The 18,967-nt window shown below is 51.9% G+C and overlaps 1 protein-coding gene across 3 annotated transcripts in view; it reads right to left on the bottom strand.

Annotated features, from left to right (window-relative positions):
- The window catches only part of TRIM9 (tripartite motif containing 9), a 63,521-nt gene that overhangs the window by 22,598 nt on the left and 21,956 nt on the right, over positions 1 to 18,967 (bottom strand). For all 3 annotated transcript variants that reach the window (XM_068194895.1, XM_068194894.1, XM_068194896.1), the window contains exons 2-3: positions 6,938 to 7,033; positions 5,935 to 6,057 (exon numbers count right to left, since the gene is read on the bottom strand). In XM_068194895.1, coding sequence (XP_068050996.1) covers positions 5,935 to 6,057; positions 6,938 to 7,033 — 219 coding nt within the window. The remainder of the gene's footprint in view (positions 1 to 5,934; positions 6,058 to 6,937; positions 7,034 to 18,967) is intronic.

Below are 18,967 nucleotides of genomic sequence, written 5' to 3' on the forward strand. Positions count from 1 at the left end.
AGAGGGCTCAGGACTTGTCTGCTCCTGGAAGGGCTTTTGCCTGTGTGGATTTTGGGTCTCCCAGCTGCACACCATGAGATAAAACCAATCTGTGGGGTCCAAGCCTGCTGTCAGAGCTCATCCTGGCTGTACCAGCCAAGGCAGAGGCAGGTTGTGCATTCCCTGCCTGCTGGGAAGGGGATCCCACGTGGAATGCCTGGAAAAGCCATGCCGACCCCTCTGTGGGGAAATGCACGTGCCACTGGGAAGGCAGCAAAGATGGGATTGCTAAAACAATCTTCTTATCTTCTTTGCAGCTTAAATCTCTGTCTGCTTTGCCCAGGATAATGAATTTGTGAACCTCTCCCTGCTGGAGCTGATGCTTTCCAAGGATTTCCAGCAGAATTGCCATCTGCTGCCTCCAGCCAGGAAACAGCATTTGCTGGGTGAAGACATAATAAAAGCTTTTTTTCTTTTTCTGTTAAGGTGGTCAAAGACCAGAAAAAAAAAGAGGCTCCAGCAGTAGAGACACTCCAAACTCCCAGCGCAGCCTTTTCCAAGTGAATCCAAAGCTGCAGCTCTGTCCCAGCCCTTCTCTAGCTCGGATCCCCTCAGGGATGCAGCATCATCCATCTGGAGAACCAGGGCATAAAACAGCATTTGAATTTCACCATCTCTACAGCACAAAAGCCAACAGCAGAAATCCACGTCGCCCTCACCAGCACCAAACTGCTTTTAAGGTGGAAAAAAAAAGGATCTTTGGTTGGAATCTACTGGGGCTTCGTGGCTTTAAAGGAGAAATGGGATGCACACAGGGCAGAAAGATTCCATCAGTCACTTTGGTCAGTAAAATTAAAGGTCTTAGAAATAAGTCATAAACATCTCTCACACATTTGAAGGCCTGGTCTAAACCCAGTGGAGTCGGTAAAGCCGAAATATTTTCCATGTGGCCTTAAGCCACTTGAATCCTGTCATTCTTAAGCGATAGAATCCTGGGATTCTCCTCATGCCGGAGGGATTTCTCCTCCCTGTCACCCCAGAAATGCAGAGTTTGCTGATGGAGAGAGCTGGAAGGGAAATCTGGGAGTTCCTCAAGCCTTGGACTCGTGCAAGAGCCTGTGCTGGGCTGAGGGGCAGCCTTGGGAGGCCAGAAAGGACTTGCTCCAGATTCCCAGGAAAACCTGGCACACCCACATGGGTTTTGAACACATCCAGGATGGTGATCCCACTGCTGGCCTGGCCAACCCTTTCCATGAGGAAATTTTCCTTCATATCCAATCTAAATCTCTCCTGAAGCAACTTGAGGCTGTTTCCCTTTATCTGTTAGCTCAGAGTAGAGACTGACCCCAGCCTGGCTCTTCATGGCTCAGATTTTGAGGGGATTTGGGAAGCTCCACACATTTTATTTGTGGTCATTTTTTACCAAATACCATTTCCCCCCCCCCCCCTTTAAATGCTAAATAAGGCAACAGCCAGAACCTGGCTGCTAATTCCAGCCTATAAAAAGGGGTTTTTGTGCACTCACAGCAGTTCAGCACGACCTTTAAAATAGGACAGTTCTTTCAAGAGCTTTTCTTCCCTGAGATGACATTAACTATAATTTACATTTTCGTTTTAATACAGCTCCTAGAAGGCAATAACATCTCCACTCAGCTCTACTTAAGCGTCCTCCTCCTTTTTTCAGTGCTTGGGTGGGTAACAGATTTCAAGGCACTCCACCTTCCCGGTGCCTGGGGTGAGTCCTGCTGGGAATGTCACATGGAGGACACGGATGGAATGTCACGTGGAATGTCACCCTCCTCACCCTGGGTCACCTGCAGGGCCGTGGGGATGGAAGGTGGTGCCCTGTGCTTCACCACGGAGCTGCACGCCCAGATGGGAAAATCCCAGCTGGAAAAACCCCCGGGACAGACCCTGGCAAGGTTTTGAGCGTGCAGAATCCCACAGCCAGAGCTTTTCCCAGGTGGGTGTTTCCATGGTGACAATCCTGACTGAAGCCCTGAAGAAGGAGCAGCATTTCACCTCTGCAGAGCCAGTGCCACGGGCAGAAAGCCTTGGGGAGTGTTTTCTGTCATCTGCTCTCCTGGGAAACGTGGCAAATGCTGTCTGCCTGAACAGCAGCCTGAGAAATCATGGAGCAAAGGCATCCCATGGCCTGAAGGCTGGAAAAAGACTGGAATGGTCCACAGTGCTGCTGAGAGCTCCAGGAGGTGCACCCAGAGCTCAGCCTGTGTGTGTGGTGGGCTGAGGAGAGATTTCTTCCTGGGACGAGGCTCCAGGGAAGCCTCTGTGTCCCCTGCACAAACCTGCCCATGCTGCTGGAGGACATCAGCCCTCGGGAGAGACCCCAGTGCTCCTCTGAAAACCAGGACCAGCAATGGGAAGGACACACAAGGAGGTCTGCCCTGGCCCCAGCGCTCCTCCAGATGTTGGTTTTTAAAGCCCGGGTTCTCAGCCTTGAATGCAGCCATGGTGGGAGGCTGCAGAAGGGCAGGGAGATGTCCCTTCCAAGCTGGTGTCCTCACAAGCCTCTCCCTGCTCCGCAGTAATTAGTGCTGGCCCAGAGTCAGGCCTGGATGGGTGCCTGCCTCCATGGAATGTGTGTCAGGACAAAGCAGGGCAGCCCCAAAGCCAAACCCGCCCCAAATCCAGGCGCCAGCCACACCGGGATGGGAACTGGGGCTGGGAACTTGGGCCGTGTCCTGAGAGGTGCCTGTGGCCCTGTGCCAGGGGTTGGCTCTGTCCCCCTGTGCCTCTCCTCCTCCCTGCATCCCACGGTGCCAGCATGGCCAAAATCCCACTGGGCAGGAGCAGCAGCCCACGGAGACTCCAGGACAGGAGCCAGGACACTGCGGCTCCGTGCCGGCTGCTGGAGCCACCAGCTGGGGTCTGAAAGGACTCCCTGGCACTGCCAAGGCTCACTGGTCACTCATCTCCAAGGGTGAGATGCTCCCGGACGGGGCAGTGACAAGTGGACACACAGGACAGGCCTCCTGTGGGAAAGGGTGAAGTTCCCAGCACAGGTCGGTGGCCAAAAGTGTCCTGTGCTGATGTGAACATCCCTGGAAGTGTCCCAGGCCAGGCTGGACAGGGCTTGGAGCAGCCTGGGACAGTGTCCCTGCCATGGCTGGGGTGGCACTGGGTGGGATTTAAGGTCCCTTCCAACCCAAACCATTCCATGATTGTGATTCTAACTGGATGAGGCTCAGGTGCCACCTCTGCCAGGGCACCACAGAGCCCTTCCTGCCCTTCCCACAGCACCTGGAGCTGCAGGAGCTTCAGGGAGGGAGGCTCCAGGGCTAATTTAAGAGTCCAGTCACAAACCCAGGGCTGCTTCTTCTCCTGAGGACCAGGCCTGGCCGACGACAAAGCCCAGCTGATAACGAGAGTGGATGGGGTGGGATGGAGGCCATAGGACAGGAGCAAGCAGTGGGATGCAGATCCATGGACAGATCAGGACAGAACAAGCAGTGGGATGCAGATCCATGGACAGATCAGGAGAGAACAAGCAGTGGGATGCAGATCCATGGACACATCAGGACAGAACAAGCAGTGGGATGCAGATCCATGGACAGAACAAGCAGTGGGATGCAGATCCATGGATGGGACAAGCAGTGGGATGCAGATCCATGGACAGAACAAGCAGTGGGATGCAGATCCAAGGACAGAACAAGCAGTGGGATGCAGATCCATGGACAGAACAAGCAGTGGGATGCAGATCCAAGGACAGAACAAGCAGTGGGATGCAGATCCATGGACAGAACAAGCAGTGGGATGCAGATCCATGGACAGAACAAGCAGTGGGATGCAGATCCATGGACAGAACAAGCAGTGGGATGCAGATCCAAGGACAGAACAAGCAGTGGGATGCAGATCCATGGACAGAGCAAGCAGTGGGATGCAGATCCATGGACAGATCAGGACAGAACAAGCAGTGGGATGCAGATCCAAGGACAGAACAAGCAGTGGGATGCAGATCCATGGACAGAACAAGCAGTGGGATGCAGATCCATGGACAGAACAAGCAGTGGGATGCAGATCCAAGGACAGAACAAGCAGTGGGATGCAGATCCATGGACAGAGCAAGCAGTGGGATGCAGATCCATGGACAGATCAGGACAGAACAAGCAGTGGGATGCAGATCCAAGGACAGAACAAGCAGTGGGATGCAGATCCATGGACAGAGCAAGCAGTGGGATGCAGATCCATGGACAGAAGCAAGCAGTGGGATGCAGATCCATGGACAGATCAGGACAGAACAAGCAGTGGGATGCAGATCCATGGACAGAACAAGCAGTGGGATGCAGATCCAAGGACAGAACAAGCAGTGGGATGCAGATCCAAGGACAGAACAAGCAGTGGGATGCAGATCCATGGACGGGACAAGCAGTGGGATGCAGATCCATGGACAGAGCAAGCAGTGGGATGCAGATCCATGGACAGAACAAGCAGTGGGATGCAGATCCATGGACAGAACAAGCAGTGGGATGCAGATCCAAGGACAGAACAAGCAGTGGGATGCAGATCCATGGACGGGACAAGCAGTGGGATGCAGATCCATGGACAGAACAAGCAGTGGGATGCAGATCCATGGACAGAACAAGCAGTGGGATGCAGATCCATGGACAGAGCAAGCAGTGGGATGCAGATCCATGGACAGATCAGGACAGAACAAGCAGTGGGATGCAGATCCATGGACAGAACAAGCAGTGGGATGCAGATCCAAGGACAGAACAAGCAGTGGGATGCAGATCCATGGACAGAACAAGCAGTGGGATGCAGATCCATGGACACATCAGGACAGAACAAGCAGTGGGATGCAGATCCATGGACGGGACAAGCAGTGGGATGCAGATCCAAGGACAGAACAAGCAGTGGGATGCAGATCCACTCCTCCAGCCAAAGGCCTCCGTGGGTTGTGCTGAGCAGGGAAATTGCTTTGTGCTGCCCAGCTTTGTGAGAGTTTAATTAACCATGGCCTGAAGGGGAAGAGGGAAAGGGAGCCCAGCAGGCCTGGGGGTCCCCTCTGTGCTGTGGCTGTTTGGGGTTGTGCTTTGTTGCTGCAATGAGCACTGATGGTGGGCTCGGTCCCAAAAAGCTGCCATTGTCCCTCTCCCGTGGAAATGCCCTCGTGCTGCCCATGGTCTGCATGCAGAGAGGCCTGGTGGCCTTCACCCTCCTTTTAGGCAGGTCCAGGAATCCCTCTGGCAGACTCCTGGGTGGCCCAAAGCAAGGTGAAGAGACACAGAAGGCAGAACATTGGAATGACCTTGGGAGAGAGACCCTGGAATCCTAAATGTGGGTGTGACATCCCTCAGCTGGACTCCATCACTGATGGCCAGGGTGCAAGCCCCGTGTCCAACAATTCTGGGCACGGCTGCACCTGTTCCTCTGCTCCCAGGTGAGTCCTGGTCCTCTGCTTCCCTTCTCAGCCCCACATCAGCTGGCAAGACGTGGTGTGGTGACAGTGGGAATGACACAAACCAGGAGCCCGTTCCCACAGCTCCCACTGAGCTGCACCTCTGCTCCCCAGCACCACAAACCTCAGTGCCACCACCACCCCGAGGCCACGAAAGCAAAGAAATCAGAGCCAATCCTGCTCCTGGTGACAACTCATGACACCAAGTGGCTCAGGACTCCAGCAGAAGTTACAAGCACTCAGCATCCTGCAGGATCATTCCAGAAGCTTGGGAGCAACATGTGACACAAACAAATAATTTTCCAGGCTGTGCACGTGGTTCTGCTGACCAAAGACTAGAAATGAACCCAACAATTCAGTGGGAACCACCTGGAGGAAGCAGTGCTCTGTCAGGGACATGCTGCGAGCGGGCTGGGCTTCTGCAGCAAGATGGAATTCACGTGGAAAAGGAGGGACCTCCCCAAAAAACAGCATCCCAGCCCTCATCCCCACCCAGTGCCAACCCTGCAGGAAGCTCTCTGACCACCCAGGCTCACCTTCAGCTTGTGCTCATGCTCCTTGTTGACCCGGGACAGCAGCTGGGCTTTCCTTCTGTTGAGGGCGTCGATGAGGGCGTCACACTGGGCCACCAGGCAGGCCTCGAACTCCACGCTGTTCTCCTGTGGGGCACAGAGGGAGTCACAGCCCAGGGAACATCCCCAGTCCAGCTGGAAAAATGGGTTTTCCTTTTTAATGGTGCCACAGGGGTCATTTTTGCCCGTGCAGCTGCACCACTGCCACCCACGGATCCACAGCACTGGATGTGGGATCCGTACGGCCTTGGAGCGTGGAAAATGTGGTGGTGGTGATGTCTTGAGAAGGCTGCCCTGGAGCAGAGGCTGGATGGAGTCACAGAATAAAGCAGGGATTTATTCAAAGGATCTCCTCCATGGATCCACCTTGGGCAGCACCAGAGCCCAGCCAGGCCTGCACCCAAGATGAACCCAAATGGTCCCAAAATGCACGAGCGCTCCCGGGGGCTCTCACTGTGATCAGCTCTGCTCCATGGGCACATTGCAGTTCATTGTCCCATTCCAGCTTTAGCCCATGCAGTCCCATCCTGCTTGTTTTTCTCTCTCCAGCCCACGTTGTTTGTGCTCCTGGGCCTGAGGTTTGGATCATTTGTCCTTGGTGCCCAGCTGGAGAAGGAATTGTTTTGTGTCCCTGCTCTGTGCAGAGATCTCAGCATCCCCTGATATGGAGCCCAGACCCACACACTAAAGCAGCACAGAATGGGAAAATAGAAAAGCCAAAACCTGAGGCGTCAGTGGCAGGTGAGGAACAGGTTTGGATCCACCCATGGCAGAGATGGGAAGGGCTCAGGACTCTGCTGTTCCATCCACGACGCCAGGAGCAGCAGTTTTGGGGAGGGTTCAGGGGGGCAATATGGAAAACAAGGTTCCTCTGGGAGAGTACCCACCCAAGCAAGCTTGGGAAGAGGGATAGGGGATGGCTCATCCTGGTGGGAAGGGGCAGTTTCTCAGCCTGGAGACTCAGTACCTGGATTTGCTGCACCATGTTGCGGAGCTGGACCAGGAATTCCTTTGCCTCCTTGGCTCTGTCTGACAATCCATTCAGGGCCTGGGAGAGCTGGCTCTGCAGGGGAAGCAAAGAGCAAGGTCATTTCCATGTCCAGGACTCACCATCCCCCAGCACAAATACAACTGACTCCACAGAGGTCCCCCTCAAGCACTCTAAGTAGTGGAACTAACAGGCAGAAACAGAGCTTGTAACAATCCGGGAAATCCATGGGAACTACAGAAAAACAAGGGGAAAACAAAAGCAACATGGACAACTTCAGTTATCTGCACAGACCTTGCTCTGCTAACAGGCAGGCTGTGGAAATGTGGGCAGATTCCCCCAGCACACCCAGGTCAGAGCTCTTGCAATGCAGCTGAGGGACGAGGCACCCACAAGGTGTAGGAGACCAGATGAAGATTTCATTTGATCTGAAATGGGCCCATCATTTTTTTTTTTTGTTTTGTTTTGAAAATTGTGTTGAAAAATGTTTTTCATTTTTCATGTTGAAAAATGGTTTTCAGCAAAAGGATAGGATTGTGTGGGATTTGGGCTGGGGATGGGCTGCAGCATCCCACCAAGGTGTGCCTGAGTGCAAGGAGAGGAGAAGGAGGGTTAACCATCATACCCTGGTTTGGGAAGCAGATATTCAGTGTCCACCTCCTCCACAGGCTTCCCTGGGTGATCGGGGACAAGCCACATCCACCCTGGCTCTCACAGTGAGCCATTTGCTCCCTCCCCTGGATCTGTGTCCTCCAGGGAATCACCAAAAATTCTGTAGGGTCTGACCCATGTCTGCTGGGAACACAGGTCAGGCCACCCGAGTCAGACTGAAAATCACCCAAAGCTTCCTGACTGTGAAGGGTGGGGGAAATGGATTTATAGGAAATTCTTAAAGCTTGACAGAAAGTTTATATAGTGTGTATCTGTAGGTAAACTTTGAGATAAGAAATGTTGACTTAGAAATGCTGTGGAATAGGACAGAGATTGTTGAGAGAGAAATGGGGCTAGAAACAAATTTTAAAGGACGGCTTTCCTAAAAAAGACTAGATACTTTGGAGAAATAGAATTAAAATAAAGGTCTGTTGTAGTAAGACTCATGAGGGGTAATTTTAGATGATTGGCTTTAAGGCATCTACAGCATGGCGTGGCAAAGGCTGATAGGCCAAGAAACACTTATAATATATTGTAATTAGGAAATAGTTGGCTTCTGATTGTGATGGTGTGAATTATAACATCTGCACTGTCTCACCCTTCACATGAGACTGAAAATGGAATAAAAGTTTTAAAATGCCTCCCCAGTTGCCCCATTTCTAAGTCAGAAAAAAAACATAATCCAAGATAAGGAAAAGGTCTTCTTGCAAAATACTGACTGCTCCTTCTCCCTTTGGAGTGGGAACACTCCTACAGCCCTGAGCAGCAGAATTTTGTAATAACAATCATTATGTTCATCAAATGCTTTTTCTTTTTCATTTTTATGGCTCTTTCTGAACACTCACTTGAGAATCTTCCCACTCTCCCCCTTCTGCCCTGCCATCACAGCAGTGTGTGGATTATCTCAAGAGCCGGCCAAATCACCCTCAGCTATTTTCCTCTGGGAGAGATTTTGCCTCTTTTGTGGGCTCCAAACACCCCGTGGGTTTTGGGGGGTGATCTTTCTTTGAGGCAGACACAGAAAGGTGCTGGGAAGGTGGCTGATGTGCCCAAATCTCCAGAAATCTACTGTGCCCATCCTTCCAGGGATCAGGATGTGGGCACTGGGCTGGCAGCCCTTCCCAGAGGTGCTGTGTCCCCCTGGATGCCAGTGTGGGAGATGGGAAGTGAGAAGGGAGGGGGAGAAGGGCTCTGCTCTTTCTGGGCTGAAATCAAGAGTAAAACCCAGCACTGCTCCCGAGGAGAGCCCTGGCAACCCTTTAATGGCCCAGAAAATAATGGCCCAGAAAATGACCTCGCTGCTGCTTCCCCGGGAGACTTTAATCTCACCCGAGTGCTTCCTGCATTTCCTTTGTAATTTATCCTTAGGACGTGGAGCTAATCAGGGAATGCATCTCTAATAAAAATGGGATTGCTAAATCAGCTCAGCAGGTCCCCCCATCCCTCCTCCCTCCCCCAGGCAAGGTCAGAGCCCTGCAGGGACAACCCAGCCCTGCCTCTTCCAAAGCCTCCGTCACCTTCCTCAGCCCTCCTGGATCTGGGGAGATGCCCCAAGCCCAGCAAGGTGTTTTGCTGAGAGCTGTGTTGCTGCAGGGCCCAGGTCCCTGATAACACAGGCAATTAATGGAAAAAATCAGCAGGGGTTGGTTGTGTTTACAAGCTCCTCATTAAAATTGCAGCATGTTGGCTTGGGTTGTTTTTTTTTTTCTTTTAAAGTCTTTAAAAGGCTTTTTTTCCCCCATTAACATGAATTTCATAAAGGGTATCTTTAGATCAACATAACTCTTTGAGGCTTTCCTGATGGGAAAGCTTTTTAAAAGCGGGCTTAAAGTTTAATAAGAGCTCTGTGGTGCCTGTGTTTGTTGTCCATGGAGGTTCCTTCACCCCAGGCAGCCCCAGACTCGCAGCACAACAGCTCCCCTGGTGCAGCAAGCTTGGAGCCCTCACAAAAAGATGGTCCATCAGCTCAGAGCATCCCTGCCTGTGGGCTCACTGCACCCCTTTCTCAGCTCAGCCCTCCCCTCTGCTCCAGACATTCTTTCTGCCTCCAGTGCAAGTGAGGGAAGAGCATTTGCTAGTCTGGAAAGTGTAATTTTTCCAGAATTTTAAGGCCAGTTCTTCCATGGGGGGGGGGCACAGGTTGCTCACTGGAGCTCCAAGGTTTAGCATTTCACCAGCAGGAGCTCCATTCCCATCTCCAGATGGGTCTCCCTCAGGAAGCCATTCCCCCTTGTCCTGTCACTTCATCCCTTGTGCAAAGTCCCTCTCCTGCTCTCCTGGAGCCCCTTTAGGCACTGGAGTCCTTCACAGGAGCTGTGAATATCCTGGAATGCTGCACTTGGCATCTCCGTGTGACAACAAAATCGTTGTGGCTTCTTGGGGTCGGGAACCCTGCTCTGGGGACAGCATCCATGGGATCACCCAGTGGGCCTGGCAGCTCCCACGTGCTGGAGTGGAGCTGAGCCCAGCCCTCAAGCAGCACAGGCAGGGAAATTAATGAGTGTGAAATGAAGAAAAATCCCATTTACTGGTGCCTTAAAACCAAGGGAATTTATTCTTTGTGGAAAGCTGCCCTCTTTTCTCAATGCTCTCAGTCCAAGGCAGTAAGAAGAGACCTCTGTGATTCACATCAGCATTAATGGGAGCTAAGCATTTCAATCTCTGTGTCCCCAGAGCACTCAGGAGAGAGAATCTGTCCCCTCTTTGTGCTCACTAATAGCTCCATAACCCTCCTCCTTCCCAGGCACGGCTGACAAAGGGATTTCTGTCCCTCTCTGGCTCTCCCTTGTCCCAGCCCAGGGATGAGAGCAGCCGCTGCAGAAGGCTGAAGGCTCAGGAGAGCTGAGCAGGCTCCAAGAAACAGAGAAAAGCATCATTTTAACTCTGCATCGTCAGAAGTGCTCTGGTTTTCCTCCCGTACAAGCCAGCTGCCAGTGATGGAGCACATGCACGCCGACTGTGAGGTGAGGAGGGAGCTGGGCTGGTTATTTCTGGAGGCACTGGGTGCTGGATGGCTGTGACAGCCCCATCTGGACAAGCCTCATTTCACTGGTGTTGGACACCAGCAGGGGTGAGGAACTTGGTCCCATTTCAAACCCAGCTTGTATGCAGGCTCTGGCACCAGGCAGGACCATAAAATCACAGAACTGCTGAAGTTGGAAGAGCCCTCTGAGATCATGGAGTCCAAGAGCACTGCCGAGGCCACCCCTGACCAGTGTCCCCACGTGCCACACCCACACAGCTTGTAAATCCCTCCAGGGATGGGGACTCCACCACTGCCCTGGGAAGCTTTTTCCAATGCCTAACTACCCTTTCCACAAAGAAATTTTCTCAAATATCCAACCTGAACCTCCCCTGGCACAACTTGAGGACATTTCTCCTTGTCCTGTCCCTGTTCCCTGGAGCAGAGCCCGATCCCCCCGGCTGTCCCCTCCTGTCAGGAGCTGTGCAGAGCCACAAGGTCCCCCCTGAGCCTCCTTTTCTCCAGGCTGAGCCCCTTCCCAGCCCCCTAAGCCTCTCCTGGGGCTCCAGCCCCTTCCCAGCTCCGTTCCCTTCCCTGGACACGCTCCAGCCCCTCGGTGTCCTTTCCATGAGAGGCCCAGAGCTGTCCCCAGGGCTGGAGATGCCAGTGCCAGCACAGGGGACAGGCACTGCCCTGCTCCTGTGGCCACACCGTGCCCGGTACAAGCCAGGTGCCTTTGGCCTCTTTGCCCACCTGGGCACACGTTCAGCTGCTGGCATCAGCACCAAACTCAGCAAAACTCACCCCAAAAGAGCTCTTGGCATCACACCAACAGCCCAGTACCTGCTCTGACACCCCAACCAGCCCCTGCCTCTTCTCTCCTTCCAGCCAAGTCACCTCCCAGCCAGTTCTTCCACTGGAGCATCCCTATGGAAGTGCAAGAGGAGAGGGACACCACGGCAGGGCAGGAGCTGCTCCCAGCTCTTCTGCTCCTGCCCTCCAAAGGGATGAGGAGCTGTCACGGATGCTGGAGCTGAACCCATGAGAGTCTTTCTTTTAATTAAAGCACAGGACTTGCAGCCTTTGAATCTTGAGGCCAGCCCTCTGTACGTGATGGCTGCCTAATTAAAATGGGATGTTTAATTAAAACTCGCATTCAGTCAGGAAGCTGATGAAGCTAAACTGCTGCTAATTGGCTTTTGGCTCCAGGGCCTGACTTTTGGATTCAAGGCTGCCTCTGGAAAGAAACCAGGAGCTGCAGCCTGGGCTGAACCTGCCCCCTGGATCTGCCAGGGATGCAGGGGCAGCCACAGCTGCTCTGGGAATTCCATCCCAGCCCCTCCCCACCCTCCCAGGCAGGAATTTCCACCATCCCATCCATTCCTGCTCTCTGGCAGTCGAACCATTCCCTGTGTCCGGTCCCTCCATGCCTTGTCCCCAGCCCCTCTCCAGCTCAAGGCCGGGTTGGATGGGGCTTGGAGCAACCTGGACTAGGTGGAAGTGAGATGGATGGAGTGGGATGGAATGAGATGGTCCTGAACATCCCTTCCAACCCCAACCCTTCCTTGCTTCTGTGATTCTGCAGTCTCAGCTGCAAATATCTGTGACTGAGCCAAAGCAGGTGACAGGAACAGGCCAGGGCTCTGGATTGTCCCTCTGCCAAAGCTCCACCACTCTGCTGCTGAGCATTTGACACGGCTCCAGCTCAGGCTTCCCTGGTTTTCCACAAGAAGATGTGATCCCAGCCTGCCAGAAAGCTGCAAATCAAGCAACAAATCAAGGCAGAGCCTACACTTGTCATGAGAAGGACGCACACAGACAGAGGCAGGTTTGTGAGCACAGCTCCTGGGTGCAAACCAGGAGGAAAAGGAATTTTTGGGAATGGATCCCACTCCCCTGCTGCATTCAACAGGGGCCTTGCTTCTCCTCCTTCAGTGCAGTTACCCCAGGGAATCTGGGGTGTGCAGGAGGAAGATGAAATGTCAGTCCTCAGGTGGAACAGCCCCTGGGAGAGCAGCTCCATGAGGGAGCTGCCCCTTGAGACTTGAGGGGTCAGACAGTGCCATGTCCTGCATCCTGCAGGGGCCAGGCCTGGGACATTCCAGGGATCCAGGGGCAGCCACAGCTGCTCTGGGAATTCTATTCCAGGGCCTCCCCACCCTCCCAGCCAGGATATCCCAATTCCCAGTCTCCCATCCACCCCTGCCCTCTGGCAGCGGCAGCCATTCCATGTCCTGTCCCTCCATGCCTTGTCCCCAGCCCCTCTCCAGCTCAAGGCCAGGTTGGATGGGGCATCCATGGGGGCTGGATGCTCCTGCTGTCCCTGCCACAGCCTAGAGAGCAGCTGGGATGTGCAGAGATGGTCCTGCACACCACCTGGACCTCTGGGGCAGGCATCTGCACAGGGATTATCCTGGGGCAGCACCTTTGCCACTGGGATTCATTCCAGGGCGTGGAACACGCAGAGGGGTCCCTGCACCTCTGGAAAAGGAAGGGATGCCTCTACAGCCACTCCTGCTAATCCTACAACTGGTGGGTCCTCCTGGAAAAAAAAAAAAAGATGCAGCCCTTGCAGCCCTCTCCTTTCCATCCCCTGTCCCTGTGCAGGAACAAACTCCCATTCCCAAAGCTGGCACGGGGAAATCCTGCTCCAGACCAAGGCAGCATGGAGGCAGTGGGGAACTCAGCTGGGAATAAACCTCCCAGCCCCTCTGCCAGGCAGGGCTGGGGATTTTTGAAGGAATTTTGAATGAGTTAGAGACAGGATCTCTGAGTTTTTCAGATGATGTGATTTATTTTTCTTATTTTTTTATATAGGTAGGAAGAGTGAGTTTGGTTCACATCTTTGTAGTATGGTTCAGAAGGTCACAAGACCCCACAAGACTCACAAGATTTTTTAAGGATTTATTGACCAATAAAGCACTGTTAATAAAGATATTTATGTTTTTTAGCTAATCTTTAAATATTTTGTCTTATGGAGCCATGCTGCAGTGTGAGCTTTCTTAACCAATCATGTTATGGTACACAAACCCACAGTGCTGCATTCTAAACTCCTTGTTTTCCTTTTTAACTACTTTTATTTTTTCTGTATCTTAAACTCTAAATTTTCCTCCACTTAATGTGGAGGAAATTAAAATTACAAATCCACATTCTGGCTTCCAACACCTCAGTTTGGGAGCCTTTTCCAAGGTCTCAAATTAACTCTTTGTGTTTAATTCTAAACTTTGACTTACAACACCCAAACCCTGAGAGTTCCCTACACTTCAAATTCCAGCAGGGAGGCTGTGCAGTGGGGTTTTGTGGGAAATGGATTTGTAAAATCTGTGACAGGGTTTGCCCCATGCCAGATCCCAAACCCAAAGTGCTGCGTGCCAGCTGCCAGGATTTTGCTGCAGTCACTTATTTCATAGTGTGGATGACACAACAGCAAAGAGCAGAAACCACTGCCAATCCCTTTTGTTTGGAGTTTGGAGGCTTCAGCAGCTCAGCCCTCTGCCCTACCCCTTCCACACGTGGCTAAATCCATGTCCATTTCTGGGCCCAAGCCCCTCCAGTGTCTGTGGGGTTTTTTGCTTCCTTAGTGCTGGAATCTGAAATGCAGGGAACTCTCAGAGCTTTGGGCCTGTGAGCCAAAGCTGAGAATTAAACCCAAGATTTGATCTGGGACCTTGGGAAAGGCTCCCAGACTGAGGTGCTCCAAGTGAGAATGTGGATTTGTAGTTGAAAACAGAAACATGTTAAATTAAGAAAGTTTAGAGGTTTAAATGGAATAGTTTTAAATAGAAACTTTCTAACTTTAGAAAGTTCAGCGTTTAAGATATGGAAAAATACAAGCAGTTCCAGGGGTGAACAAGGAGTTTAGAATGCAGCACTGTGGGTTTGTGTGCCATAACATGATTGGCTAAGAAAGCTCACACTGCAGCATGGCTCCATAAGAGGAAATATTTAAGGATTGGGTGAAAAGCATAAATATCCTTGTTGGCAGTGTTTTATTGGTCAATAACTCCTTAAAAGGGGTCTTGTGACCTTCTGAACCATGCAGTGAAGATGTGAGCCCAACTCACCCTTCCTGCCTGCGTCGAAGAAAAATAAATTGTAAAAATTTATTAAAAATGAATCGAATTCTTTCCAAAATTCCTCGCAGCTTAGGGTGCCCTGAAGTCCCTGTGGGGTGATGCTGGCAGTGGCCAGGCAGAAGCCCCAGCCCTGTGAGCTGTCACTGGGGTGCACAGATGGCCCTGGCCTGGCTTTGTTGAGGCAGACACAGGGGCACTGTGTTCCCTCAGCAGGCAGAACTGATTCAAAAGCTCCAGCCTGGAAATAAAACAAAGAGAGATGTTTGTGGGAGTCCAGCACATCCCTCTGGCTGCCCTGGCTGGCTCCAGACCCTGGCAGGGGGCTCGCAGACCTTGGCACCAAGTCAAAAACACCTGTGGCTTTGATTCTAGCCCGTGGAAAAAACTGCCAGCTTTGTGTGAGGAATTACAAGCCACAGGAGTTTGAGTAGTGTGGTAGTTGAGTTAACACAGGGTGGAAAAGTGGAATTTTGGGTTTTTAGAATGGGGTTCAGGGGTAAAAGATGGAGGGATTTGGGCATGTCCTGGCCTTCTTCTCCTTCTCCTTGCCCTCCATGTCTTGGTGTGATGGTGACACTTTTCTGTTGGGTTAAGGTACAGACACACTGTCCAACTGTCCAACATAAATGACAGACATTGGCACGTTATTGTAAACACGGCACATGGAGTTTTTGGTATAAAATGTGAACACCGCCCTGAGGGCAGACAGAATGCCATGGCCGACCTGCTGGACAGAGCTCATCAGGGCAGAGAGAGAATGTTCTAGATAAGGGAAAATAAACAACCTTGAGGAGCTGATCCTGCGCATTCAGACTCCTCCTTTGGCTGCTCGGGCTGGGAAACGAGGACTTTTACACTCTTGGGGTCAGCCCAATACCCAGCAGGACCCCGAGAGATGCTTTTCAAGCATGACCTTCCTAAAACCCTTCCACTGCCTCCCATGTGGGATCCCCTGGCCCCGGGCAGGCACGGTGCTCTGCCTGCTTCCAGGCCATGCTGCATTTAGCGTTTATTCAGCCTGGTGACAGTGACAATCCTGCAGCAGTGGCAATGTCTGTCATCCTTCTGTACTTGCCTAGGCCCAGCTGGCTGCCCAGAGCCCCTCACCCTACACCCTGAGCAGCCCCCAGCTTTGGGGGTCATCCCCGAAAGGAGATTTTTTATGCTTCAAAAAGTATTTGGTTGCCAAGCCCTGCACTGGAATCTCCTGGAAGCAGGAGATTTAGGGTAAAAACCAACAATTCTTCTCTTGGCGTGGATTCTGAGGCACATAATAGTTATGTCAGAGCTGTGAAAGAACAAGTCTGGGCTGCAGATCTCCTGCTAGGAGCCATGTGGATGAGGGCCTGGCTGGAACGCCTGGGATGCTGCAGGGACAGCAGAGTGTTCTGCTCCTGCTGTGAATCCTTGTGCTCACTTGAACCTGCCATTCCCTGGCTCCCAGGCCAGGCCAGCTGCTGCCCTGCAGCCTGCAGTGGTTCCCCAGCAGGATTTGGGAGAAGCCTGGGTGAGCAGAACCCCCAAATTCCAGCATCCCTGCTCTTTGATCCCATTTCTTTGAGGGGCAAACCAGGCATGCAAAACTTGCCCAACAGAAGACACAAACCCAAGTGGCCTGAGAGGTAACAGCCTTCCAAACCCATGGAGACACCAGATGGAGTTACCAGGCTCCATCACAGCTGCAGAGACCTTCCACACCTCAGGCACTGCAGTGGGATCAGCCTTGGTTTAGCTCGCCTCCCTGGAAAAGGGCTGCTCTAGGAGATTCCCTGATGAATCCCAGGATCATTAGAAGGCTGGAAGAGACCTCCAAGATGATCAAGTCCAACCTTCCAGGTTGGATGAAGCTGAGCAAGGCCAGTTTTGCCCTCAGGGACACTCAGTGTGGATCACTCATGTGACTTTCCTGGCTGTCCCTTTTATTTGGACTGAACAAATAACCGGAGTTATGGGATGTCCTGGGCTGCTCCTGACTGTGAGGATGTATTAAAGATTCTCTGTCCTTGCTTTGATATAGGATCCAGTCTTTGCTTTGATTTTTGGGGAGAAGAAATGTAAGCACCTCGTAACAGCCCTTTGATTTTGTCCAATTAATTCCTGGTTTGCTTCATTAATGATCAATAGAAAATGATCTTAGCTTATCCCTGCCAGCACCTGACACAGGTCCCTTTGAAAGCACAGCCAGAACTGCAGGAGATGTTACAGGGATGCTGAGAAAAAACTCAGCCAGGAGCTGCTGCTCCCCCACAGGCACAGGGAGGGGCAAACGAGGTAAGGACAGAAAGTAAAAACTCCAAACATCCACTTGTTGAGTGAGCTGGTGAGGAGGTTCACTCTCCATGTTTTAGGTTGTGTCCCAGAGAGGAGGTGCTGCAGCCCTGCACAGACATCAGGGTGGAGAATCCAAATCCATGTTGAGTCTGGCTTTCTGGGGGAGCTGAGCCCTGGCAAGAAGATCCCCAGCCTTGCTAAGGGCTGGTCCTTGTGTCCTGGGATCCTGCAGGGGCCAGGCCTGGGACACTTCCAGGGATCCAGGGACAGCCACAGCTTCTCTGGGCACCCTGTGCCAGGGATGGATGGGAGATTGGGAATTGGGAATTCCTGGCTGGGAGGGTGGGCAGGCCCTGGCACAGGGTGCCCAGAGAAGCTGTGGCTACCCCTGAATCCCTGGGAGTATCCGAGGCCAGGATGGACACTGGGGCTCGGAGCAGCCTGGGATGGTATAAGGTGTCCCTGCAACGAGCAAAAGCTTGGAATAAGATGGGCTTGAAGATCCCTTCCAATACAAGATTTAGGGACAGCGCAGCCTCTGTCCATGACAAACACCAAAGCAGACTTTCGATGCTCAGGGAACACTGAGCCATGGTCCAGCACCTCAGCTCTTCCCAAGGAGTCCCACAACATGAAAAGTAGGATGTGAAACACTGATGGTGTCGTGGCCATCCTTAATTATATCCTGGAGGCAGCAAACCCCTCTACCCCTCTCTCTTCCTCAGCAACCTGCTGTCATCTCCCTAAAAAACACTGCTCCACTTGACCTCCCTTCTGCTTCAGGCCTGCGGAATGCCAGAGGGTTTGAGCTCATCCAGAAGAAAATGAGCTCCTCAGGGATTGCTGTGAAATGCTCCTGTTTATGCAGGACAAATGAGCACTGGGGGAACGACTGCCAGAAAAGGTCAAGGAGCTTTAAACCACTTCCAAATTAAACCAATTCTATCCTAAACCACTCCCAACCTAAACCAATTCCAACCTAAAACACTTCCAACCTAAACCACGTCCAACCTAAACCAATTCCAACCTAAACCACTCCAAACCTAAACCATTTCCATCCTAAACCACTCCCAACCTAAACCACTCCCAACCTAAACCATTCCCAACCTAAACCACTTCCATCCTAAACCACTCCCAACCCAAACCACTTCCACCAAAACCAATTCCAACCTAAACCACATCCAACCTAAACCATTCCAACCCAAACCACTTCTTCCAACTCAAACCACTCCCAACCCAAACCACTTCCACCAAAACCAATTCCAACCTAAACCACATCCAACCTAAACCACTTCTTCCAACCCAAACCACTTCCAAACTAAACCACTTCCAACCTAAACCAATTCTAACTCCACCCACTTCTTCCAACCCAAACCACTTCCACCAAAACCACTTCCAAACTAAACCAATCCCAACTTAAATAATTTCCAATCTAAACCATTTCCAACCAGGTCAGTGCTAGGGAAAGGTTTGGGTCCTGCTGTGTTTGAAGGACACAAATCACTGCTGCATCTTTTTACTCAAAAAAAATCTGGAGGATTTTTCCTGTAGTGGTTCCTGTAAGTGGTGAGGGAAGTCCCAGCAGGCAAACACTGTCTCCTTAGACACAGCTTTTCTCCATGGTGGGTGAAGAAAACATGGAAGCAAAGACTTAGGTTATGATCTCATGGTCAAGATCTGTGTCCTGTACAGGATAAAGGTGCTGTGGACAAACCAAGGCCATGAAGCTGTCAGGGGATGGGCACACCCAGTTTTTGGGGTAGAATTAGCACAGGAATACACAGATGTGGTCACCACTGCCTGTGAGCACCAAGCAGCTTCTCCTCCATGTCCATCCAGGCACTGCCCAACACCCAGGAATGTGCACACTGCAGATCTGGTGCTTTCTGCCTTAAAATTCCACTCCATCTGCTCCAATCCCATTAGTGCCTCCCCACTCCAGTGGTTACTCACACTTCAGCTCTCCCATCCCCTTATTGCATTAGGTCTTTAAATCTGATTACATTGTTTGGAGTTAAATATAAACCTGATTAAGTGCATGAACAGTGA

The sequence above is a fragment of the Anomalospiza imberbis genome, chromosome 6 (assembly GCF_031753505.1).
Source record: "Anomalospiza imberbis isolate Cuckoo-Finch-1a 21T00152 chromosome 6, ASM3175350v1, whole genome shotgun sequence".
Taxonomy (NCBI): domain Eukaryota; kingdom Metazoa; phylum Chordata; class Aves; order Passeriformes; family Viduidae; genus Anomalospiza; species Anomalospiza imberbis.